Raw genomic sequence first — 27,255 nt, 5'->3', positions numbered from 1 at the left:
CCCCAATGTACTGTGGACACACTGCCCTGGCCACATGCGAAAGGTCTCTCCCTAGGAGAGAAGGGATGACATCTTTAGATTCATCACATATCCAAATACTGATTGGTATAGTTAAAAACCCATGAAACCTTTAATCACCACTGTTGACCAGTAAGGCAAATGTGCAGTGCAGGGCACACATGACAAAAACATGAGAATGACCAAGGTCTTTGCATACTTCTCCTTAGTCAAAAGAAATGGTTTCATTCTCCAAGCAGACATGGTTAATTCCACACAAACTGCTTTTTGGAAAGCCTTTCTTCTTAGTTGCACACATGGTAATGTCATTTAGAAGAAAGCAAGCTATTGACAACACATCTCTAAACCTGAAATTAAAAGCCTGAAAAAAGAGAAAAAGGAAACTAGAGAGAGTGGCTAAAAGGCTAAATGGAAGAAAACAAGCTAAAATGGAAAAATCTAGACTAACAATATAGAGAAAAACTGACGGATGCAAAGACAAATATTTACAATTAACAAATCTCCTCTTCTTCAAACTCTGGGCAAGCTTTTTCAAATCCTAAAATCAGCGGAAAAACCAACATCAGTTACACCCTCCTCCCAGCCCTCACAGGAAGATTGTGAAAAAGTCCAGCTCGCCTTCCATGAAACAAATTTAAAAAAGCTTGAAATACCATCAGCCCTTTTCAGGTGTCCACGCAAGCACAATCTTCTCTGAAAGAATTTTACTCTACCATCTCAAGCGAGGAAAAATGTAAGTTTAAACCTCTCTCTTTAGAGGACATAAAGAAGCTTCTCTCCATGGTCAGACAGACATCTCGCTCAGAGAACATCCTACCCCTCCGCTTGCTCAGAGAACATCCTCCCCCCGAAAATCATCAACAACACATTCGCCCCACTCTTTCGCAGAATGGTCAATGCCTCCTTTAGAGACAGAATAGTTCCAACGTCAATTGAAACAGTGACCGACGCCCCTAGTCAAATAACCAGGCCTTGACCAACGAATGAATGAAAAAAACCACTGCCAGAGCCACTATCCTCTCAAGGCTAGACTACGGAAATGCCTTACTATTGGGAGCAAATAAAAGCTGTATAGACCAATGTCAGGTCATTCAGAACGACAGTGAGAATTATCAAAAGGAAATCTAGGAGGGATCATGTCACTGAAGATAGGAAGTCGATTCACTGGCTAGCCATGGACGAACGCATTATCTTCAAAGCAGCTTCGACTCTTCAACATTGTCTCTATGGTTGCGCTCCAGCATATCTAAAAGAGCAAATTTTTTCATATGAACCAGGCGAACCTTAAGATCAAAGAACCAAGGCCTGGTAAAAACCATCTGTGTCAAGAAAACAAATGGATTAGGATGCGGTTTTCCAGTCAAAGCGGCTTTTGAGTGGAATAAACTCACAGCGTCACCAAGGCTAGAACCTAACTTCTGGTTTTCAAGAAAAAATTGAAAACATTGCAATTTTCATGAAACATCTAGCAACCTGTAACTTATAGCCCGTCTTCTGTCCTGTCATATTGCTTGGTCTGTTGTCTTTATGTCTGCGCCCTGCTGCCTTCGGCGCGTTACAAACAAATATAATAAAATAAAAAAATAAACAAAAAAGGTCCACACACAGGAATTTCCCAAGCTCACCCCTATACAGCAAAGCAGGGTTTCTGCAAATTTAAAATGTAGTCTGTTGGAAGCTTAACAAATCTCATTTCTAATGACCACTTTTTTTTATGGCGTATTATACTTTAAAATAAGCATCTCAATCCTGCCACATATCAGTGGTTTGCATTAAGTGGGGAAGCCAACATTTTATGAATCATTTACAAAAATACAATGAAGAGGTTATAATATGGCAACGTTTGGCAAATTATTAGTTGGACAGCAAATATAACAAGAAAGAAAAGAATAAGGGAGCTAAATATGTTTGTCCACAATGCAGATCTACAACCTATTTGGAATTACATATAGACACAATGCACTGGCTGCTTCTTACCCAGTGGACCAATTAATGAGTACCAAAAGCATGGCCAACGAGTGATGATAACCTAAGCATGATATTTCAGACTCAATTTCCACAAAGACCTTTGGAACAGGTATAAAAGAGACCCGGGGTGGGCATTTAAGAGGGAGTTACATTGTATGTTTGGAAGGTAGGAGCCAGTAGCACATTTGTCCTGCACCAACGACTATCTACAACCTTTTGGAGTCTAGCCATACCCATAATTGAAGGCTGGCAACAGTGACATTAAATGCAAAACACAACTGGTGGAGAGGATACAATCAGCTGTAGAAGTCTCATTCCGAGTTTGTCATATATTGGGCAAATACTTTTTGTTAGAGCACAACAGGAAATGGGGGTAGAGTCTCATTGTTCCCACACATTTTAACACGTGCATGCTATTCAACCTTCTGTGAAGCCTCTATCTCTGTCTTACCTTGCAATCCGCTTTTGTCCAAGAAGTTGCTCAAGTTAAATAATGTATTTCTAGAAGCCAGATACTGGATAAATCGCTGGAATAGAAAAGAAAAACAAAGGCATACTAAAAAAATGCACTGCTGAATTTAAACCATCTACAAATAAAAAACTGTTTAATTGCACATGTACTGAATTAGAAAAAAGCAACAGTCACATTTCGAATTAAACTGAAAAGACAATATTTCAACTTCTGAGTTTTCGGTGCTATAATACATTCTACTGGGTATAAAAGGCATTAAATAGCAACATTTCTTAGATTAAAACTAATCTGCACAAGGTACGTTAAACAGAAACCTGTGTTTGCTTACCTCGTATAAATGGCTATATAAATTCTGAACCCAAATTTGAATGGACCATTTAATATTTCCAGGTATCAGGCAAGACTTAAAGTTTTGCAAATGTACCAGTATCATGCATGTGCCTTTGTTCACATAGCCACGTCGAAGACCTTTGCCCCACGTGTCTAGCAAACAAAGGACTAAATCTCAGTAATCGGACAAAGCTGAAACACAAAGTAAGGAAAACATGAGCTGCACACAGAGAGCGGTTTACCAATTGTAAACCAAGTACAATTTCTTTAACCTCTTGGTCCTCTTCATTTCATTTTTGTAGAATCCCACTAGTTAAATCTCTCTGTATTTGGGCAATGGGCCTACCCTTCTTTTCTGGCCACCTTTTCATGGAAGAAAGAGGCCAGAGACCCAGGGAGATCGCTGCTAGAGGGAAGAGCTAAGAAAGCCAGTGCAGCATCAAAGCACACACCTAGAAGTGGTTGAGATGAGGCAACAGCAAGAAGCATAAAATGAATGAAGGCAGAACGTGCAATTAGAGATTAGAAGCAACAGGCATCAAGAAAAATCTGTTGCATACAGTTTCCACCTTTAGCTTGACGGGGGAGGATATCTGTAGGGGCCTACTAAAGGCTGTGTCCTGAAAATCGATCCAGACCACAATGGGATGAAATCCACTGTCATCTAGCTACCAAACACAGTGGGCGTGGTTTTGGAACAGACCGTTACAGAAGAGTTCTGGATATTTGGCACTAACATGAACTGAGAGTGACTGTGTGAACCACTCCAGGAGGAGATAAGTGAGGACACCCCCCAATAAGGGAAAGAAAAGGTCCAGCTACCAAAATTGGGTAAACCGAAGTTACCACTCGCACATTTCTATCTACATAAAACTCTATGAGACAAGAGTGGTAGAAAAGGTTGATTGAGTAGGGTGAGAGGAATGACCAGGTGTCATTGAGCAGTCAATGTACAAAGGGGAAGGGAAGAAAAGGAGGTGAAGAAAGGAGAGGCGGTGGTACTGTTTGTGAAGGCGAGTAGAGCACTCAGAGGGTAAGTATGGATGTCAGGAGGAGGATTAGGAGGGGCAGAGGCATGGTGAGGACCTGGAAGTGGGCATGGGCGGTGAGGGGTTAAAACTGGAATTTATGCGGCAGGAGCTGGAAGTGACTCCTGTGTGAATTTTCCTCTGACCAAGTGCTATTAATCGTTACCTAGGACCATTCAGGTCCATTCTCACAAATGGAGTGCCTGAAGATGGTGGAACTTCTTTTTCCGAACTCTGGCATGCACATAAAAATGCATGCCTTGAACTCCTTTCCACTGCTGTGCCGCATTGCTTTGTATGCTATCGCTCACTGTTGAATCCTCAGTCTTCGCCATGTTACTTTACACATATTCGCTTTGACATTCTCCTTAAATTGCTTTTCAATTGATTTCTTTTATTTTTTTTGTCACTTTGTTAATCTTGCTGCTGCCTCTCATCACCCATGTTTACTGCATCGGTTAATGAATTACTCTGTTTCTCTCTTTTTATTGCCACGCTTCATCTATACTGACTTTCCTGGCAGCTCCGGTCACACCGTACTGCAGCAGGGCCCCTTTCAACCCAGTGAGTGCCCTGAGGCCGCAAGCCTCCATTTTCCATCTCTGTCCCCCCACCCCTCCCTCTGCCCGTCCCCTGCCAAGCAATTGGTTGCCGAGGTGAGTCCGCCGACACTCTCCAAGCTACAAGGAAGAACAAAGCGCAGGCAAATCCCTTTCTCGCCACGCTCCCACCAAGTTCAGATCTGCTTTCCTGGAAGCTCCGGCGGTGCCCATGTGCAGTAGGAATCCTTTCAACATGTTAAGTGCTCTGAGGCTGCAAGCCTCCGTTTTCCCTTTCCATCACACAGCCCTCCCTCACGCCCTCCTTCCGCCCACCACCTACCCTGCAATTGGTTGCTTGAGAAGGGTCAGCAGACCCTCTCGGGGCTCCCCATCACAGTCACACCCAGGGCAGCCTTGCTCGGGCAGCCGGCGAAATGTCAGAGGCAAAGGCCAGCCCCCATCCCATGTTTGCCCTGTACACCCATGAGAGCCCCAGCCAAGCCCCTTAAACCTTCTCCAGCAACCGTCTGGTAAGAGGCAATGACACTCAATTCTTTAATGTAATTAATGTAATGTAAATTATTTAGCTGAAGTTAGGCGCATGATTTCAGTATATGTTAATTTATACCCTCTGCATTAAAATCAGGTGTGTATTTTTAAGATAGCCACTGTTGTCGTACGCAGGCACACTTCTATCCCATAACCACCAAAAATGTCAGTGCACATTTAGAACATAGCCACTTCTCTGCTCTCAGAAGCAAGCCAGCATGCTACTCCCAGACGATTTGTGAAAGTAGCTTTTGTGTTGCGCTTAGACTAATTTCAAGGATAGTTATACAAAGGTAGCGGGCGCCCCTCTCTCGCAAGAACAGACATGATAACCTGTTCAGTGGTTATTAACCACTTGAGAGTTCGCAGCCACTGCTTTTACTCACTGTGCCTTTCACAGATGGGAAATATCCATTTGCATATCAGTCTTTGTCCTGCCCAGGGGCAGTCCAGCACCGAAATACAATGGCAATTCCAATCTGAACGAGAGTACCACCAGCAACCCCATACACGTGTTTCACCCTTGTTGGGGATCATCAGTGAGGTGAAGCTGATGCCTCTCTAAGCACAGTGAGAGGGAGACCACGTCTGGTTGCCCCCAGGAGACCTAGGGTTACCAATCCCAGGTTCCTTAACAAATAGTTATACTGGGCAGGACAAAGACTGATATGCAAATGGATATTTCCCATCTGTGAAAGGCACAGTGAGTAAAAGCAGTGGCTGCGAACTCTCAAGTGGTTAATAACCACTGAACAGGTTATCATGTCTGTTCTTGCGAGAGAGGGGCGCCCGCTACCTTTGTAAAATTATTTTAAAGGAACCTGGGATTGGTAACCCTAGGTCTCCTGGGGGCAACCAGACGTGGTCTCCCTCTCACTGTGCTTAGAGAGGCATCAGCTTCACCTCACTGATGATCCCCAACAAGGGTGAAACACGTGTATGGGGTTGCTGGTGGTACTCTCGTTCAGATTGGAATTGCCATTGTATTTCGGTGCTGGACTGCCCCTGGGCAGGACAAAGACTGATATGCAAATGGATATTTCCCATCTGTGAAAGGCACAGTGAGTAAAAGCAGTGGCTGCGAACTCTCAAGTGGTTAATAACCACTGAACAGGTTATCATGTCTGTTCTTGCGAGAGAGGGGCGCCCGCTACCTTTGTAAAATTATTTTAAAGGAACCTGGGATTGGTAACCCTAGGTCTCCTGGGGGCAACCAGACGTGGTCTCCCTCTCACTGTGCTTAGAGAGGCATCAGCTTCACCTCACTGATGATCCCCAACAAGGGTGAAACACGTGTATGGGGTTGCTGGTGGTACTCTCGTTCAGATTGGAATTGCCATTGTATTTCGGTGCTGTACTGCCCCTGGGCAGGACAAAGACTGATATGCAAATGGATATTTCCCATCTGTGAAAGGCACAGTGAGTAAAAGCAGTGGCTGCGAACTCTCAAGTGGTTAATAACCACTGAACAGGTTATCATGTCTGTTCTTGCGAGAGAGGGGCGCCCGCTACCTTTGTAAAAATAATTTCAAGGATAGCCATTGCAGTCACACTCGGAAGAATCTGTTGGTAGCCAATATGTTGTGCAGTGAATGTTATGTTTTACACACAGCATTGCTTTGAATCTAGTTGCTTTTTTAGGTACAGCCAATGTTGGAATCTAGGTGCATTTTACACAAAGCAAATTCCTTGAATTTAGGCGTGTTTCAGCTACAGAGAATGTCTTGAATTTAGGTGCATAGTAGGTACTGCAGTTGTTTTGAATTTGGGTACATTTTACACACAGCAATGCTTTTAATCTAGCTGCACTTTTAAGTACAGCCAATGATGAATCTAGGTGCATTTTACACACAGCACATGCCTTGTCTCTGGATGTGTTTAGGGCACAGCAGCCATTTTAAATCTCAGTGCATATTGGGTGCCGCGGATGTTTGAATCTGGGTACATTTCACACACATCAAATGCCAAGAATCTAGGTGCGCATTAATTCCAGCAAATGTCTTAAATCTAGCTGCATATCAGGCACAGCGAAGATTCTGAATCCAAACGCATTGTTCACAGCTTACATTGTTTGAATCTAGGTGAATGCAGAATGTAGCCTCTGTAATAAATTCCGGGTGAACTTAGAATGTTACTACTGTATTGCATTTGGGTGAATGAAGAACATAGCCATTGTATTGAATCCAGGTGAATGGAGAGTTTAGCCATGATATTGAATCTAGGTGAACAACAAATCTAGCCAATGTTCTGATTCTAGGTGAACAAAGAATCTAGCCAATGTTCTGATTCTAGGAGAAAGTAGAATGCAGCCAGTTATGGAATCTAGAAGAATTAGAAGTTAGCTCATCAGACATTTCAGTTTGGGCTCAGATAGAAGAGTTTAAGATGAGACCCTTCCGAATTGAATCACTGTACTCTCTTGGAAAGTTACCTAAATCGGTCAGTACATTGCAGGCTGTCCATCTTTCCAAAGATGCAGTCACATCATTGATTTTAAGTGGAGGGCAGGGACTTCATTTCTATGGGGAGGCCTCCATTTGGCAGAATCCGGGGTTGCAGATCAATAATAAGATGCTATGCTGGAGGTGTTGGATGAACAAGGGTATATTACTTATTAGAGACATATGGGATGATGACGGTATGATATCTTTTGAGTCTCTGAAGCGGAAGTTTATGCTACATAATAGGGAAATGGGGAGATATAGATTGTTGAGAGATTTGATTTCTGAGAGAGTATTAATACTTACTGACCCTTTGTTACAAAGACCAGAAAGGTGTAGTTTTATTGTAGTTGCGCCTCGTGCAGTGTCTAGTTATTTGAGGTTGTTCCCGGTAGAAGAGAAATTGAGATATTCATGGAATGCTCTTCAACTTATGTGGTGTGCTGAACTGGGTGGAGATATTTCTATGCAGGATTGGGAGGTTCTATGGAAGGTTCCAGTTAGGATGAAAATTGATCTAAATTTACGATATATTCAACAGAGGATTTTGGGGCGTCTGTTTTGGACTCCAGTTAAAATGCACAGATTTGGCTTAAGGGAGGATAGCATGTGTTGGAGTTGTTCTACGGAGGAAGGCACTTTGCTTCACATGTTATGGGATTGTTCGAGGGTTAAAGGTTTTTGGAGTGAGGTTTTGGATAGAGTTGATTTGGTCGGGAACATCTCTTTTCCAAGGACACCATCATCAGTTCTTTTGAAATCACCAGTGGGCACTCGTCACTTTAGCTATGCGACTCTGTGTTGGGCTAATAAGGTGTTTTTGGTGGCGACTCGTCAAATTTTACGCCTCTGGAAGACGAGAAAGAAACCAAGTATTGATGAATGGTTATCGCAGGTGCAGTTGCTCTCAAGATTTGAGAGGATTAAGTATTATGCTTTACATAAAGAAGAATTTTATAAGGAACAATGGGAGGCTTTTAATGAACTCTATGTGTGAATTAAGTGCTGATGGGCGATGGTTTTTGTTTCAGAGTGGTTAATTTACTATTGTGTTTATTGTGTTTGTCTTGTGTTGTGTGTTTTTTGTTTTTTTTTCTCTTGTTTTCCTCTGATTTTTGGCTAGTTATCATTTCAAATTAGGTTTGTTGCGATTAGTAGAGATAATTGATAGGTTTTTCTTATTTATTCTGTACTATTTGTATCAACTTGTATAATGCTTTTTTCGTTTTATTTGTCGTTTTCTTGTTATCATAATTGTTGTTTTGGAATGATATGTATTTCTTTTGATAAATCTTTAAATAAAGTTGTCAAAAAAAAAAAAAAAGAAGTTAGCTCATCTACTGAATCTAGGCGAATGTAGAATTTAGCCTACATACCGAATCAAGGTGCATGCAGAATGCAGCGACTGAATTATATCTAGGGGACAGTGTCAACATTACTAGAGAAGGGTGAATATCAAGTTAAGCTATCTACTCCCAATGTGTAGTTTGAGCTATCTTGTTTTTGATTATTAATTCTATGTTTTAGGTCAGCAAGCATTAGTCAGATCGATAATATGACCATAGTCCAAGGTCACAAGAGTAAATAGATTCAACTAGTCTAGCCACTTATGCCACACCTCACAAAAAAAACTCAACGATTCAAGCCCCATTGACTAAATATATGGACCAACATTTCCAAAAGGTGTAGTAATGGCTTTAATGAACAGCCAACATTTGTTTCGACCCTTAGAAAGGTCTTCCTCAGGGACGTAATGTATAGACATGACAATCCAACACATACATATAACATGATATGTAGTTAAAGATCAACAAAATTAATTCAAATAAACTGCATGAAAAAAATATATGAATATGATTAAAACAAAAATAGAAATGGGAGGAACGGGGAACGGAGGAAAAAGAGAAAGGCACATTATGAATTACATTGCATCATCTCAAATGTGACATTTTAGATTCTTCAATTACCTATTATAGGTGTGCACCACCTCTTAACCCAAAATCCAATGTGCCAAAACTGCCATAATTATGACCACCACCAAATCACACATGTTGACATCTCACTAGGTGATTGTGTCCTTGATAATCATTCATTTTAAGTGCCTTGTTTGCTATAATCACTCAAGAAACAATATTTACCACTTCCTCAATTTGATAGGGCATGAAAGTCAATATCCCCACAATCTCATGACTTTTATTTTAATCACAAAGTTCTCTGTATTCAAAGAAACATATATCAAACAATTAAACCAACTCATCACTCCCTTGGATTACTTAATCATCTATCCAGAAAAAATCTCGGGTCATTTCTGACCAGGTTAATCTTGAAATTAAGATTCTCACGTAACTACTGTACTTAAGCTCTCCTTAACTTGGAAGACCTTTGACAAAGTGGCAGTTGTTAACCACATGCAAATGTCTATAATCATTTTCACACATTCAAGAAAATATGCAAATTATAAACAGAATCTCAATCTAGAGACAGCCAACCAATTTATATATTCGGGATTCCCAGTGTACAGAGGAGAACATGGATGAACAAGATATGTCCTGTGGGGCACCAAATGAAAAGAAATATATAGATCTGGCAGTTTTTCATGTATTCCTTTAGTTCATCATTATAAAAATAAAAGCCATTTTGCAGTTTAAGCTATGGATTAGAAGTATGTCAGCTAAAGGATAGGACCAGATTACAGTCCTGAAGGTTTGGTTTTGGGAAAGGGTGTTAAATTACACCTCCTGCTATGCCGACAGTAGTAGTTCACTTTGAATTGGTTTTAGCCCCCTTGAACACTACAGAGCTATGTAACAAATTGCTGCTATATGAAATGATGATGACACTGGTAGAACACTTTGTTAATGCATTTGCACCAAATTGTAATCCATAAAACTACAAAAGTAGTCACAATGCTTGATAATCAATGTGAAGCGTTAGTCCCTGTACTGGCTTGTGATGAAGATGAGCTGCTTCCCGATCTGGCAGCAGTGAAAAGGGAGGTCTCGGATTTTGATTGAATGTGCACCACGACACACATTTATGAATAAGCTTCATAAAAAGAATATGTATAGATATGAAGTGGTGCATTTTACCTCATAATTGCACACATGTCCTAGTCCCAGAGACGGATACATTTTTATGAAATTCACTTTTAATTTATTACATATCCTTGAAATCATGGGTGCATGGTGGAATTTAGTTTATGCTTCTCAAACATTTTGCTAATGTAAATCTCCAGATTAAAGACCTTTAAAACATTTAAACTGTCATGTGAAAAAAGTTGTGATTTAAGAATATAACCAGTTTGCTAAATGTACTCATAACCAATTTTTTATTACTAGAGATTTTTTGGGAAATGTTTATTAAATGGTGAGCAGGTTTCGCAGTACTTTCATTGATAAGATTCCTTTCATAAGTCTGACATTTTAGGAGTGAAACTATTTCATGCATATGATGCAATTTAACTATTTTGTATTGTGCTATTTGATATTTAAGTATAAGATACTGCAAAACTGAGTTTAAATGAAGACATTTTATACTGTCATTTTATGTAATATGTGAAAGGTTTTTGCAAAAGCAGTAAAACAATATCTATACCTCCACTGTCCCCAACCTGTTGCCCTGTGGGTGCTTTGAAACAGTTTCGCTAATTGTATAAGTGCCTAACAATTGACCAATACATAAATAAAACAAACCACCTTTTATAAGCCCTTGGGGTGAAGAAGGCATTCAACCTGGCAGGCTGGAACTTGCTGCACAAAACCTTTAAAATGTTGGTTTTGGGAAAATGGCAACAAGAATTATTATGACTAACACCCATACATCCAGAGCCAGAGTTGGTGTCCACAGCATATTCACTAACTAGTTTAATCTGCTTAGGGTATCAAGCAACACTGCCTCCACTAACCCTTACTATTTGCACTAGTCATGGAGCCATTTGCTGCTCACATACACAATCATTTGAAAATGGAGGGGACGAGTTGGGGATTCCATTATCACAAAATGAGCCTCCTTGCAGTTTATGCAATTATGACTTGTTGATCCGCGCTTCTCCCTTTCGGTGATCGTAACGGTTCATTTCGTCTGTAAGGTTTCCAGTTTTTAGGTCAACACAAAGTCTGAAATCTTACACCTGAACCACATACAGCAAGAACTGGAAAATGTCCAACATAGTGCTGCAAATGGGCCAAGAAATCGATTAAACCACCTGTTCAGAGCCAAAAACAAAATACCTATACTCGCAGTCAGCAGCGTTTGTACCTATTCATAATGTTTTTTTTTTTTTTTTTTTTTTTAACTGGCGATTCTGCAATATCGTCCAAACATCTCAAAGCTATTTTGGCCTAGCGTATCTATGATAATTGTCATACAGAGCCTTTTGAGATGCTGCTAATCAATTCACTACTATATGGCTCATTGCAGTTAACTGGGGTAGGAGCACATGCACTTTCATGTGCTGGCCCTGGCACAAGCACACTGAGTTGGAGGGGAGTACGACATAGGCGTCCCTTCAAGCACATAGGCTTACAGATGCCCGTCAGCTCCTGAAGCAACAGTTTCCTTGGGATTGAACACCTCCCAAAGGGCACCCCTGATAAATCGGGATCAGGGTCCAAACCTGGTCTGAGTCTCCTCAATTTGGTACCAGTATTCGACCCACACCACTGCTGCTAATTTGAATGTATTCAGTAAATTGGTCATTTTCAACACGCGATATACATTATTTACTTATGGTTTGGGGTTTTCCAATGCATTTTTATAGGATTTTGGAAAGTGAGAATTACGCGCTGGTGAATGTGTGCAGTGTTTGTTACTGGTTAATTATGTATTCTTTTTATTTATCCCGCCTGTTTTCCAGTACGCAGTGACTACATGAGGGCATATTAGTAAAAGGTATATACACAACACTAACTGAACCGTCTACTGTACACTTCCTGATTCTTCACTCTGCCATCATGTTCAAAAGTGGAGGTCCAATTAAACTGCTGTCAGCTGGATTGCCTACCCTCCACCAGCTGTTTCATATCACCGACAATAACTTAGGCCCATGTGAAAATGAGCAAGGTGTCAGCTACACCATGCACAAGACCAGAGGAGGTATTTCAGCTTCTCTGCAGGAGTGAAGATGAGCACCAAGTGGTGCACGCCAGCTCCACAACCACCAAAACCGCTCCAAAGCGAAAAATTCAAAAAAGGTACTGTAAGAAAGGTAGAAAATGTAAAAGATGGTACAAACCGTAGCACCCATTTCAATAAAGATGTACCAAACAAAGACACTATTGCGATTATTTTACCCAAAAACAAAAAATGACTGATTGTCAAGCAGTTCGAGCATGTGCTATTTGATCCCAGGACTGGTTATTTTAACCCATACTAGTCATCTCAATACAAGAATAACTATCTTCATGAAGCAAGTGGGTGCTGTGGGGAGTCATAAGAAGGACACAGACTGTCAGAGGACATTGATATTTTATTATAAAGAAAAATGATGCAGCCTGTCTTTCCCGATCACTATGGGTGATTCCCATCTAGGTTATTAGCTAAGGTGCTCATCAGTCAGAAGTGAATGTCTGGGAATAACGTCAGTTGTCCAAAACTCCCCTTACCACTAGGAAAACTAACTTGGGTCAGGAGAATGACTCCTCCTCCAGGGGTACTTGTAATACTAGTCTTTAGTACACAATGAGCAAACGGTCTCTTATGACTTCTTGGACCACTCTCTTCGGTTCCTCAATTGTTTTTTTTGGGCTTGCTCTCCTCTTTAGGAAGCCCTCTTGGCGATCTCTCATTAGATCTAGGTTCCTGTTCGTGGATCTCAGTGTATCCTTGAAATTCAATATTGCTTTGCTGGGCTCTCTTGGGTAATATGTTCATTTGGTTATGGTCTACTTTACTTAATATGTGATTCAATGTCCCTGCTGGCCGTACTTTTACCTGTTATTTATCCATCCAATGTACTGCACTGTCCCCCTCCCCCACACTTTCCCACTTCCCCCGCGCAATCTGAAAGACACTTGGCCTAGTAGGATTGTTGTCCGTCTTCCCTCTGGTCCCCCTCCATTACCTTGTCGCACCTTGAAACACTTGTGTATATGCGCGTTACAAATGCCATATCATATCATGGCTGGCTTTCTCTTCGATATTAGATTGGTCTTGTACACGATGTCTAGTTACTCCCCAGGGTATTCTTATCCATTCTTCATCTCTCTCATTATTCAGTTTTCACCAACTCTTTTCTAGAATTACATTTGTGCTTCCTTTGTTTAGAGCTTTACTGTTTCATAATTTCTGGTGAGTCGAGTTTACTGTGCAGTATAATGATTCCCTTGTGTCCTCCAGGCTTCCTGTTCTGCCAGTTACCTTCGTTCTGGAAGGAGAACGTCTTCGGGAGCCTTCTTCCTTGGAGACCCTCTCTCTGCTCATGAGCTGGCAATGCCTTCTCTTCTTTGGCATCACTCTCCTTGCCCTTCCCAGTTTCCTTGCGGTGTCCCAGTGCTCCTCTACATAACAGGACACGCAGTGAACCTTCGTTACCGGTGGTACTGGCAATGGTTTGGGGACCAGCTTTCCACCACAGATTCTCCTCCGTAGGCTAGTCACCACCTTCTCCTGAGCTCCTGCCCAGTCGGTCTCTTGTGCTTTGGGTCCACCGCAACTCTGGCGTCGCATTCAACATTAATGAGCGAGTTTGAAACTTGCAGGCTTCCTGGTTTCTGTCTTCTCCAGGTGTTGCACAGCTTGGGGGCTTCCCCGGCTTGTGTATGCGATCCTCTCTCCTGTCTCTCTTTCCCGTTCGTCTCTCCCCGCAATGCACATTTATCCACATACTCGTCTCAGTGGATTGGTATTCTGATTTAAAGGGACATGATCTTTTCCAATGAGATAACGGTATCTATTAGGAGTTTCTTCATCCCAGTCTTGATACTTCACAGGGTCTGGTATTTTAAAACATACCATGAAGGTCATAGTATGTACAGCTTGAGGCAGTTTCTCACAGGAATGGGAGTCCTTGTCTCCTAAAGGGGAGTCTTGCCCAGTGAGGTCCCAATCGACTCTACCTCTAGGGAGGGAATTGCAGAGTGGGATCACCTCCCTCCCTCAAAGGGGGATGGGGAGGCTTCCCCTTGGGGAGAGGGGACTAATTACCTCAATTTGGCATAGTGCACACAACCTCTAAGCCTACCAGGCCCCAAGGCAAATTGTTGCACCACACCTATTCAGGTGTATTTAAGCAGTGGCCCTGTAACTGCCTGTGCCTTCAATTTTAGTATTCTGGTTGATATTTGTATTGTGTTTAGTATTTTAATTGCTCAAAGACATCAAAACAAAAGCAACAAAATACATTTAAAAAAGGCAAATTCCAAAAGACCCTGGAGGCATTGAGTCATATCCTGCTCCGATGTCTTCTTTCCATTAGAGCTGAATGCTCGCACCGCTTCACAACCAACACTGTGAAGATGAAGCCTGGAGAAGAATAGATTAGCATCAACTCATCCCCATATGTCGCAGTGCTTTCAGTTACAAAATGACAATCAAATGACAATCACATTTCACCATATCTCGGTCCCCAAGCCTAATAGCTGCTCCAAGCGTGACTGTTACCGTTTATACGGTTACAAAAGCAACCACACAAAAAAAACGCCCTGCCAAAACTTGGAGCATGGGGTGGTGCGGATTCCAGCTGCATGATTGGGCCCTGGCCATAAACGAGGGGCCAGTCACCGAAACAAAGAGCGCCTTCATGTGTCAGACGATATTGCAAACATCAATGACAGTACCTGAAGTCTCCTGGAAGTAATCAACCACGATCTGTGGATCTGTGGAAGTGAACAGACTTTAGGTCTACTGGATTAGTAAAATCACTGTATTCAAAATGAACATGAGACTATGCGTTTTAAACCTCTTCCAGACTCTACTCATCCTAGTCCCCCAAACCCAAAATGGCCACGTGTGTGCATGACCATGATGTCCCTGCACACACACATCCATACATGGCCTATGTCACACATACAGGCAAGTATCAGAACACTGCAACATGCCCTGTCTCACACAGCAATGCTTGGCCACTTACCGCTCAACTCCAGACGGGTCTGCGTCCGAAGGATCTCGGAGTGGAGCGCTGGGCCTACGCGTTCCAGGACCCTCATCTGGATGTTGCTCATGCCGACCCGGCACCCCTCTGCATCCTCTGCCTTCACGAGGCGCTGGGCCTTGTAGAGGGTCCTGGACCTGAAGTCCTCCCAGCGCTTCCGGATGTGCTTGATGTCGCGGGTTGCCACCCCCTCCGCGTTGAGGGCAACCACTACGTCCTCCCAGATCCTCTCCCGTCCTTCCTTGGCGGTGCGTGATGTTCCGAAGAGGGCATCATAATGCCCCAGGACATGCTCCACCAGGACACCAACTTCCTTCTCACTGAAGCTGGTGGCCCTCTGCCTCTCTGGCTGGGGGTCACCAGTAGTCTCAGATGGTGTTTGCCCCGAGCTGGGGACCCCAGAGGCAGGCGTGGATAGGCAACTGGGTCCTGGGGCTGGGTTGTGGAGTGATGGTATCCCAGCCGGGAGCCTTCTGTTCCAGCAGGGGTGGACAGAGCAACTGGACCCCTGCAGATGGCTGACGTGCAGGCATCAAATAGCAGGGCCGTGGGCAGCAGGCAGGCAGCAGCAGATGGCTGGTGGGTGCGTGCTCGGGGCTCTTGGGGGCAGGAAAATGGCCTCTTGGGCAGGAGCGTGGTCTTCCGTGCGTTTTCGCGTGGCCAGCTTGATACGGAGTGATTTGTATGTGAAAAAAGTGCACGTCAGCGTGAAATCCGAGGAAAGGCCCTTAGCCCATAAGCGCGTAAGTGACGTTACAGGCGCGGGCATTCCCCACAACACGGGTGCATAGTGAATCTGCACGTGAGAAAACTGCACGCCACCGTGATATTGGAGGAAAGGGCCTTAGCGCGTAAGTCACGTTGCACGTGTGGGCTGGCTTAAAAGGTACGAGTATCAAGCTATTTTCTTGTACGTGCTTTTTGTGGAGAGCGAGCAGGTGATTCTTGTACTTCTTGCGGTTGATTCTTTTACTTCTTGTCGGTTCACACGCGATTACTTCACAACGTTTCCAGTTCGCACTCCCAGTTTCCTCACACTGCGTTCTTTTCTTCTTTTGGCGGGGGTGTTGCCAAAGTGCACACGCGCGTCTTTTTCACATTCCTTTTCAAGGCAGACGGTGAGTCGCGCACGTATTGTCCAACTGTGATTGCCCCTGTGTTTCGCGTACCCCTTCAGAGGTCATTGTAGGCTGCGTGTAACACACGTACGCTTATTTTTGTGTTTCTGGGTGCCACAGCGTATTGCGGGTTCATTTTTCCAGGCACGTGGTCTACCAGGGGTTGCGTGCACGTGTAGTTTTGTTTTTGGGGTGCCTGTGCTGTGCGATGCGTGACCTGTCATCTTCCCCCAGGGGTCACAGACAGCCTTGCTAGAGCACTAGGGTACGAATTCCATCTTGTACCCTACCCCTTTCACCCCAATTGCCCAGGACAATTGTTTACTGCAACTCCCATACGCACAACAACATCAGTGCCATGGTTGGGAGGCAAAGGTGGCCGATCTCAAAGAGGTGGGTGTGGTGGGCGCGGTAGGGGACGTGGCCAGGATTTGCAGGGTGCCCCTAGAGCCCCGTGTGTGGAGGACCAATCGGGGCCACCTATGCCCCCCCCCAATGGTTGTGGGAAACGTAGCTGACACCATCCTAGCTCAGCCCTTGTTGGACCGGCCCATTTTGTCAACTGAACCGGCACAGGATCACTCCCAGGCTGACTTCCAGGTCACCAAGTCTAAGCCACGTGTGGCAGTGAAATTTGCTGTCACCAGGCCACGTGGATCTGGGGCAGCAAGGTCATCTGCTGCCCAAAGTAGCCAGGGTGGGGAGGCTGCAGGGGCAGCTGAAGCTCAATCCACCCCAGCTCCGAGTCTCCCAGCCGGGACAGTGTCGGTCCAGGTCCATCACACCGACGTTGGCCCTGCCACCATCACCCTGCAGCCAATGCCTGCACCAAGACCTTTGGTCAGTGTGCCTTTGGAGGCTTCAAGTACCCAGTCCACCTGCGCTTCTGCCCCTACTGACCAGAGCTGCGTAAGCCACTCAGGATACGCACCACCTTACAAGAAGAAGAAGAAGGGAGCTCTTGCACCACAGGCTGAGACCCCAGACACGGCTACACACTCCGGCACGTCAAGGAAGCCTAGCTTCAATGACCCCGAACTTGATGCACTTGTGGCCTATGTGTTGGCACATAGCCGCGAAATGGTGGTGACTGCGGGCTGCAAGACTACGCCTGCTCAACGTAGGGCCCACTGGCAGACCATCGCCGACCACATTAGTGCCCTTGGATTTGTGAGGCGCACAGCTGATGATTGCTACAAGCGGTGGAATGACCTGAAACGCAGAACAAAGAACAAGCTGGCTTCCAATCATGCCTCTACTCTGGTGACTGGCGGTGGGTCTCCACCAGAGGACGACCAACTCACTGAACATGAGTCTGTTGCTGGAACCTTCGTCACAGAGGAACAGATCCAAGGCGTGGGAGACCTACCAGATTATTAAGCATTGTCCGGTGAGTGCCCATGCATGTGTGTGTGTGTAATCCATGTGTAGGTTGCTTGGGTGATGTGTTATGATTGAGTGCCAGGTGAGGGTGTGTACTCCTGAGTGGTATGGGTCACCCATGTGCTTCCTCCAAACAGTCACTGGCCTTGCATTTGGGTATGACAGTATCCCTTCTGACCACAGTGGCCAATTAGCACCACATTACTGCAGTTGCCCTTGAAATGTCATCTTGCAACAACAATGATTGGAATTTTCAGTGTTCATTCAGCCTGATTGTTTCAATAATCCCATTTTTGCAACACATTTTTCTGCCCTAATGCCACATATGTGACATGCTTCTGTCATAGATTACACCCCACAATGCCCCACATTTATTACCATGTTATGGGAATGATTTGACCATTCATGCTGATTGAGTAAGTGCCTGCTCACATCAATTTCTGTGGCCCATTTGAATGTGGAACATGATTGTTGTTTCCCATCATGTTGAAGTGACCAACCATTGATGTATCCATTTGCCTGCCATCACTGTATAATTCTACACTGGATGTGTTGCAGTGTGTGGCACATGCGTGTTTTGTGACACTATTTTGCATTTTTCATCTCATGTCCATCTCACATGGATGGGTGACAGTACTCATTGACTAACACATGGCTGTACTAGTCAAATGTACCATGGCTATGCTACGTGCCATCTGTGTGCTGGCATGTGTCATGTATGTGTATTGGACATGTCACTCACAGGCTAATGTGTGATGCCAGTGCTATCCAGCATGCAGCAAATGTGTTGCTTTTCCATCTTGGAGTCCTCAGTGTCTGCTTTTTGCCTCCCCTTCCAACTCATTGACCGTGCATGCATCAATGCCAGGGTTATAGTCATGTGGGACATATGTAATTCATGTACTGGATCTCTGGCTTGTCAGGCCTATGTGTGTGCTATGATGCTCATGCCTGTTTCCATTTGTTGTCTTTCATGTTTTTGCAGGTGATGACGCACTTGATGCTGTTGAGGTGGAGGAGATGGTGCAGACCCAGGAGGAATCTCAGCCACAACCAGGCACCAGTGGAGGACGTCAGGTGGTGGTGGGTGAAAACCCAATCCTCCTGCAGACCATACTGTCCACGGGTGTCTCTGGGTGCACCTCCCCAGACCTCTATGATTCAGGTGCTGAATCGGAGAGTGAGACATATGTGGCGTCGCAGGTGAGTGTTACTGGGAGGGATGCTGTTCTGACCAACCCACCTGCACCAGGGGGAGACCCCTCTATGGGGATGTCAGTGTTGGTAACTCCGCCTTTGGTGGTTACGGATGCAGGGTCATGCTCAACAACATCTGATCCTGTTCCTGGGCCAGCAGATCAGAGGGGGAATACAGTCCTGCAGCCTCAGGCAGGGCCAGCACAGCAAGGTGCAGATCGCATTGCCCCAAACAGGTGTGGTGCCCGCCGACGCGGTGGCCGTACGCCACCAGGCAATACTGTATGGAAAAAGTCTATCTACAGTATAGCAGCACAACAGGGAGCATCGGTTGAAATGATGGCTCAGGCAATGGAGAGGGTGGCCACTTCCATTCTCCCCCCTGAAAGGCAGATGGAGCAACAACAGCAGGCAACAGACTCCATTTGCCAATCACACAGGGAAGACATGTTGGCGTCCAACAGGCACCAACGGGCGGCACTGGAGACTCTGCGCGAAGCCATATCTGTAGAGTCACAGGGCCACAGGGAAGCCCTGAGGTTAGAACTCCATTTCCTCAGGGAGACTCTGGGTGAACTTGAGGCTTCCCGAAATTTGAGGTCACAACAGCAGCTGCAGCAGCTCACACGTTCACTCTCAGCAGAGCTCCAGGCAACACATGCGGAGATCCGGGCATCACGTGAGGCCATGCGGGTAGAAATGCAGGCTACCCGTGAGGTGCTGCATGGGGATCTCTGCACCATCATCCTCCAGAATGAAACCTTCCATGCCCGCATGCTTGCTGCCATGGAGGACCATACCAGGGCTTTACGTGCGCTGCCTCCCATAGCACAGCCACCTCCTCATGTAGCAGCAGAGGGTGAAGAGAGCGACAGCAGTTCTCCCACAATAGCTTAGCCGTGCAGGCCATGAGCCCATGGAGGTACACAGTGTGTTGCCTTGTGTGGCTCCCGTGGGCATCCACTGTGTATTCCAGCTGGGCACATGCAGGCTTGTCCTGTCTTTGGGTTAGATGCTTGGGTTCCTGACACACACCCCTCGGCTTCCCCTTTCCATGAACTTGCAAAGGGTGTGACCAAGTGACAGTAACTTACACAGTGACATTGGGCTCCCATGAGCTGTGTGGGCAGTCTGTAGTCAAAACTGTGTGCACATCCCTAGTGGGGATTGTTGTTGGATTGAACACTGCATGGTGTATTGATATGTGCTTGTGCATCCATGACTTTCTCCTTATTCACATGCACCTTCTTCATGTCTTCACAAGGCCGCCTCCTTTGCAGATGCAGTTCATGTTGTATGCAGTGCACTGACATTTGCCTGCCAGCAAAACTCTGCAGTTGGAAGGGGTCGATGTGCTGGCTTAGTCAGGTTGCGAGACTTGCACTACTTTGATTTTGTACTGTCGTATTTTGACACAGTTTCATCCTGTGTTGCTGGTAAGTATTTGTTCATGTGTGCTGTTTCTTATGGATAACTGGGAGCATATTGTCTGTGGCCTGTTTACATTTGGAACAGTGCACTTTGTGACACTGGTGTCCTGTGTTGTGCATTCATTTTGTTGCTTTCACATGCCATGGTGTGTTGGGTAGCTGAGATGGGGAGGGGTTGGGTGACATGGTAATATTTTCATGTAGTATTTTTCAAGGGGGTAGTGATTCATGCAGCATGAATGTGTTTTTTTTTCACACAGCATTGGTTGTCTTTAAGTAGGTAGGGATGCACACAATTTAACACTTCCAGGTGACCAATCTCAGGCTGGTATGGTGTGACAGTTGACTGTCCTTTATGTCATCATCATTGATTGTCAGCTGGTATGTGCCAGGGCTGTGTGCACTCCACAGGGGTAGGATTTTAGGTGAAGTAATTAGCCACCAGCTGTGTATGGGCTGCCTCACCACATGCCCTTTCACCTCCCATGCGCAGCAGGCGTGCATGTGGTTGGGGATGTGGGGGCACCACCATGTCCACCGGCAGGCCCCGGCGCGTATAGCAGCTGCCGACCAGAGCGGTCAAGCAAGCGAAAGCGTGACTCTAGCACTCCGAATGTGCGCTCCACTATGCCACGGGTTGCAATATGGGCGGTGTTGTATTTTCCCTCAGGTGGTGTGGTGGGGTTCCGAATTGGCGTCATCATGTGGGTGCTTAGAGGGTAGGCACTGTACCCTGGGGAGGTGATGATGGGTATCATTAGGGCGGTTGTGACATTACTCAGTATCTGACATGCATGCATGTGCAGAGGCATTTATACTCACCAAGCAGCCATGTATCTCCATGCCGCCCAGCTTCTAGGTCCCGGTTTAGGGGTGACATTCTGAAAATGAAACTATCATGGGTGGACCCTGGATAGTTAGCATATACTGAGGTGATGATTCCCTTGGCATCACATACTACCTGCACGTTGATGGAATGCCAATGCTTGCGGTTTCTATATATGTGCTCAGTTGCCCTGGGTGGATGTAGAGCCACATGGGTGCAATCAATGACACCTAGCACTTTGGGGAAGTGTGCCACCCCGTAAAAGTCCTAGACGGCAGCCTGCCTTTCTGCAGGTGTTCTGGGCCTGTATATGTGCCTGCGGACTGAGGGGCGTGCAGTCATGATGGCTAACACCTGGTGTAGGCAGCGTGACTCCGTGGCCTGCGACACCCCCACCCACTATGGCACTTGTCCGCTGAAATGAACCAGTGGCCAAGAAGTGCAGTACATTGAGCACCTTTTCCAAGGGGCTCAGTGCTTGGGAGCACAGGGTGGGTGATGTGAGGTCCTCCTCCCACTCACTCACCAGGTCGAGTATTATGTGTGGTGGAAACCTGTACCTCCCATACACCTGGTCATCAGGCATCCCAAAAAGGCTGGTCCTAGGTGTAAAAATTCTGTGCCTGGCTATCCTCCTCCTCCTGCGGTGTCCCATGACCACTGCTGCGAGGAACAGTATATTCATCGTAGCGTCTGAGCTGGTTTGTTGTTTGCACGCACTTTTATGCTGCGCGGGGCAGCGTACACCTGCTTCCTGCTGGCGTACGGGTTTCCGGATTAGCGCATCTTTTTTGGCGCACGCGTTTCCTCTGTTCGATTCCATGAATACGTGTTGTAGGCACGCGTGTGGGCGTTCCGCGCATTTAACTTCTGTACTTCCCCCGTAACGCCCACATTTTCCCGTGTTGTTCCCCATTCCGCATGTTATGCCCCGCATTCCGCCCACTTTCATTGTGTGCGCTGCTCTATGTGCACACGATTTTAGCACACATCCCAGGATTTACACGCGCACGGACTTCCATGAATCGATGTGCGCGGCTTTCGCACGCTTGCGCTGCGATTTTCACGCTTGCGCTGCGATTCGCATGCCTTGGCACGCTTGCGCTGCGATTTTCGGCGCACATTAATTCCATGAATCGGCCTGTTAATTGTGGCAATTGTGGTATATGAATAGCTGCTGTTTCTAGAAAGCATCTTTTAAAAATAAATATTGTTGGAAACATGTAAAATTAACCACAGTGCTGAAATATGCTCAACTGAATATTGCAAGTAGATTTCAACAAAAGAATAAAGACTTTTACACACACAACGGATCAAGGTACAAAATAACAGCAGATCGCTCTAAAACCAGATGGGAACAAATATGAATTCAGCTAGTCTCTCCATCATAGCTGTCCTGAGCATCACAGGCCATGCGCTCTTGAGACCAATGAGAGAAAGCAGTATAAACAATTTTTGCATAATTTTAGGACACAAAGAAGCATCCGTTACCTCGTTTCCATAAACCATCAGATGATGAGTTGTGATGAGGGATTTGAAAACCACTACCCAGCTGCTATTTGTGGTTCTTTCAAATATGGAATCAGCCAGCTGTGGAATATTTACATTCATCTCATTAGTGCACTGGATTAAATCTGAAAAAGAAAATAAATAATGGTCTTATTTAACTGTCGATATATGACTTCACACATTTAAAGTCACACTCCATTTTTATGTTGTTCTCCGTAAGAAAATGGCACGATTCACAATAATTGGTAGATTCCTTCTGTGAAGAACACGCATGAATTTGAGTCAAAGTGGTAGTAGTATTAGTAAATAAAAAAAATGCAAACCTTTTTCTCCAGGACATTGTCTTGGTCTACGGGGGCAGTGCCATTTTATACATAACTTGATCAACCTAAGATTTCCTGGAGAAAAAGGTTTGCATTTGAGTTAATTTGCATACCCACAAGGCCTTGCTGTTGTGGCTCAGAATTGCAGGTGAACTTCCAGCGATGGCTACTAGGTGGCGTTGTGGAATGTTTGACTTGGCTCAAATTAACTTTCCTACTTTCACATTTCAGGTGAACGGTTTTTTTTTTTTTTTCAAACCTTTTTAAACCCACCATAACTTTGAGATATATATATCACTCACCGTAATTGTATTTCTGATGCTTGTATCTGCTTAGATTCACATGCTATGCATAATCCATTGTCGAGTGTTAGTTGCAGAGTATTACATTATTTGTTTTCTAAACTCGAAAAGGGACGTCGACAGGGCGTGTCAGTAATACTATCCCTAGTGCAATGTCCACTGTACCCATAGTCCATCATACGACAAAGTCCCTCAGAATGTTTTGTTTCTGACTAGCATGAAGTGTAGCCTTAGCACAGATGTAATAAAGCAGATAAGAAGAGATAAAGCCAGTAAAAAAATCTATGCACTTATTTCAAGAGGGGAGGAATGGTGGACGCATGCGAATCTAAGCAGATACAAACATCAGAAATACGATTACCGTGAGTAATGTATCCTTGTGGATCTGCTTAGATAACATGCTTTGCATAGACTAGTGGGCAGTATCTGGAGAGGGAGGTGGGTTGTGAGAAGGTACGGCAGCAAATAGATGTTTTAGCACTGCCTGTCACACCTGTGAATCTGCTTTAGAATGTGTATCAATGCAGTAATGCTGAGTAAAGGAATGTATGGAACTCCATGTAGCTGCTTTGCAAATGCCATTGATATGAAAGGCAGGTTTTTCTTTGACAGGGAATAGCAGGGCTGTATGCATTTCACTATCCATCTGGAGAGGAAAATCTTAGAAACATGATCACCCTCCCTGCCAGGTGCTATGGAGACAAACAGTTGATCTGTTTTTCTGAACGGTGTTGTCTTTTTTAAATAGTACAACACTGCCCTCCTTACATCCAGTGTATGAAGGTTTTTCTCAGTTGACTTGGATGGATTTTGAAAGAAAGCAGGTAGTTCAATGGATTGGTTAACATGGAACTTGGATATGAAATAAGGTGAAAACCCACTGACAAAGTGTGTAGCTCACTAACCCATCTTATTGAGGTGATGGCTACTAGGAAAGCTGTTTTGTATGTTAGGTGTTCGAGTCTGGATTTGTGCATAGGCTCGAAGGGTGGACCCCTGAGCTTTGAGAGTACAGCACTATGATCCCAACCTGTAGGCGGGTTGGAAATGGGAGATGAGGCTTTCATGGAGGGAGTAAAGAGACTTTACCAGGGTCTTTCCACCAGGACACCTTATTTTGTGAAGTGGTGTACACGGACAGAGCCGCTAGGTGAACCTTGATGGAGTTAACTACTAGGTCAGAGTCTAGTAAGTGGAGCATGTAGTGTGGAATATGTGATGGGGTACATGCAATAGGGTTTACATCTTTTGATCGGCACCATATAACACATCTTTTCCATTTGTTGAAGTAGCAGTGTCTGGTGTTAGGTTTGCGTGCCTACTTGAGGATATCCATAAACCTTTGAGGTAATTTAAGTGTCCAAACGTTATGAGTTCATGAGCCAGGCTGCCAACTTCATAGACTGAGGATATGGGTGGAATGTTGTCCCTCCCCCCCCCGTACTGGGATAGCATGTTGTAGGGTCACGGGAGTCTGAGTGGTTCACACATCGCTAGTTTGAACAGATGTGGAAACTAGGGTTGTCTCTCCGACATAGGAGCAACCAGGATTAGAGTAGCTTGTTCCTGGTGTATCTTCTGAACTATCCTTCTCAGGAGTGGTGTTGGTGGAAAAGTGTAAGCAAATTCCCTGACCAGCTCATCCTCGGGTCATTCCACTTGGATGTGGGTTGGGGAAACCTGGATGCGAAGTCTGGGCATTGTGAGTTTAGATTTGTGGTAAACAAGTCTAAAGGAGGAGAACCCCCAGAGGAACCCCAGAGGTCTAGAATTCCTCTGTTGAGTTGCCACTCGTGTTCCTCGGGTAGAGGATTTCTGCTTAGAGAGTCTGCCAGAGAATTGAGTTCCCCTGGAACGTGTTGAGACACAGAGAACATGTTCAGCTTGACTGCCCACTTAAAAACATTTTGGGATAGCTTGGACAGACTTGGAGAGTATGCGTCTCCCTACTTGTTTATGTAGAACATGGCAGTGGTGCTCTATGTGAAGACTTTCACCGTTTGGCCTGTTAGATGCATCTGAAAAGCTTTTATTGCTTCGAGTACTGCTAGTAGTTTTAAAAGGTTGATGTGGTTCTGGGCTGTGATCTGTGTCTACAGGCCATGTGCTGTGTGGTGAAGATAATGGGCTCCCAATCTTGAGTGAGGCGTCTGTTATAAGTATTGTTTGGACTGGAGGATTGTGAAAGGGTTTTCCCTTTAACAGATTTTCCTTTGACCACCAGCGAAGTGCTTGTATTAGGGTTAGCGAAACAACCACTAGATCGTACCACTGATCGCTTGCCTGAGGCCATTGTTTTGCCAACCACTCCTGCATTGGGCGCTTGCACAACCATGCGCGTGGAACTAGATAAATGCATGAAGCCATCATCCCGAGCAGGCGCATTGCTTACGGCTCTTTGGCGACCAGCAAGATAAGGAGGTATTTACAGCAGCATGTTCTGAACTCTCATTTGAGGGGGGTGGGGGGTCAAGCCCCTCTTGTTTTTATGATGGCTCCCAGGAACTGCTTGGTTTGGCTTACAACAAGACTTGATTTTCTCTCATCGATTGAAAACCCCAATTGGAACAGAAGGGTGATTGTTCTTTGGATATTCTGCTTGCACATTTGAGGTGATTCCCCAGTCATCAGCCCGTCTACAGATAAGGGTAGACTGGGATTGATTCTCTGCCTAAGTGTGCCGACACTATCGCCAATACCTTGGCGAATACCCTTGGAGCAGAGTCTATGCCAAAGGGGAGCACCTTGAATTGATAGTGTTGATTTGCTATTTTGAAGCACAGGAATTTGTCTGTGCGCTGGAAACATTGAAATATGAAAGTATGCAGCTTTCATATCCAATGGTGCCATCTAGTTCCCTTGTTTTAGCAGTGGGATTACTTCTTTCAGCGTTGCCATGTGGAACCTTTGTGGCTTGACATATGTGTTTGCAGGACACAAGTCTAGGACGGGCCGCATTGTAAGGTCTTTCTTTGGCACAAGGAAGTACATTGAATAGATACCCTTGTAAAACTGGTTTGCCGGGATGATCTCTATAGCTTTTCCAGCAGTGCTATGACCTCTTCTATCAGAATGCGTTGTTTGTCTCTGTCTTGGCAGGTAGTTGGATGGTTTCTGTATGAGTTCTATGCAAAAGCCTCCTTCCACAGTGGAAAGTACCCACTTGTCTAACGTGATCCCTCTCCCATGCGTGGGTAAATTGACAAATGCGACCTAGTGGAGCGGCATAGGAAAGGACCTGGGGCGGATGGTCATTGCTTTGAGGGGGTGGAGCCTCTGGTTGAGGAGGCTCTGCTCTACTCCTAGACCTTCTGTGCCCTCTTTGAAAATGTTGCTGGGAAGACTGCCCCTGCAAGGAAAGCCAAGATGAAGCTTGTCCACCCTGACTATAGTTAGAGGACAGTTGGGAGTTTTGTACTCGAAATCGGCATGCATTAAACATGCCTCTTTGCACAAAAGGTTTGTTATTAAGCTGTCCCAGGGATTTACGGGTGTCAATCTTTTTTTATAGCACTTTTCCATGCATATTCCACTGCTTTCCCAAATAAGGCATTTGGTTCGATTGGCATATTAATTAGGGTGGCTTGCGTTTCCAGTTTAAAGCTGGATTGTCTTAACCAAGCATGGCGCTTAATAAGAGTACCCTCGGCTACTTTACAGCCTGCATTATTATTTTTCTGGATGCAGTTGGCCACCTGCTTACCCTCAGCCACTGTTTTTAAAATGCTGT

General features: G+C 45.0%; 1 protein-coding gene across 6 annotated transcripts in view; it reads right to left on the bottom strand.

Moving 5' to 3' along the window:
- The window catches only part of PICALM (phosphatidylinositol binding clathrin assembly protein), a 1,182,846-nt gene that overhangs the window by 979,834 nt on the left and 175,757 nt on the right, over nucleotides 1-27,255 (bottom strand). For all 6 annotated transcript variants that reach the window (XM_069639772.1, XM_069639773.1, XM_069639770.1 and 3 more), the window contains exons 2-3: nucleotides 22,883-23,025; nucleotides 2,438-2,513 (exon numbers count right to left, since the gene is read on the bottom strand). In XM_069639772.1, coding sequence (XP_069495873.1) covers nucleotides 2,438-2,513; nucleotides 22,883-23,025 — 219 coding nt within the window. The remainder of the gene's footprint in view (nucleotides 1-2,437; nucleotides 2,514-22,882; nucleotides 23,026-27,255) is intronic.

Source organism: Ambystoma mexicanum, chromosome 7q (genome assembly GCF_040938575.1).
Source record: "Ambystoma mexicanum isolate Mex_15411 chromosome 7q, UKY_AmexF1_1, whole genome shotgun sequence".
Classification (NCBI taxonomy): Eukaryota; Metazoa; Chordata; class Amphibia; order Caudata; family Ambystomatidae; genus Ambystoma; species Ambystoma mexicanum.
This window is presented reverse-complemented; position numbering and strand designations above follow the sequence as displayed.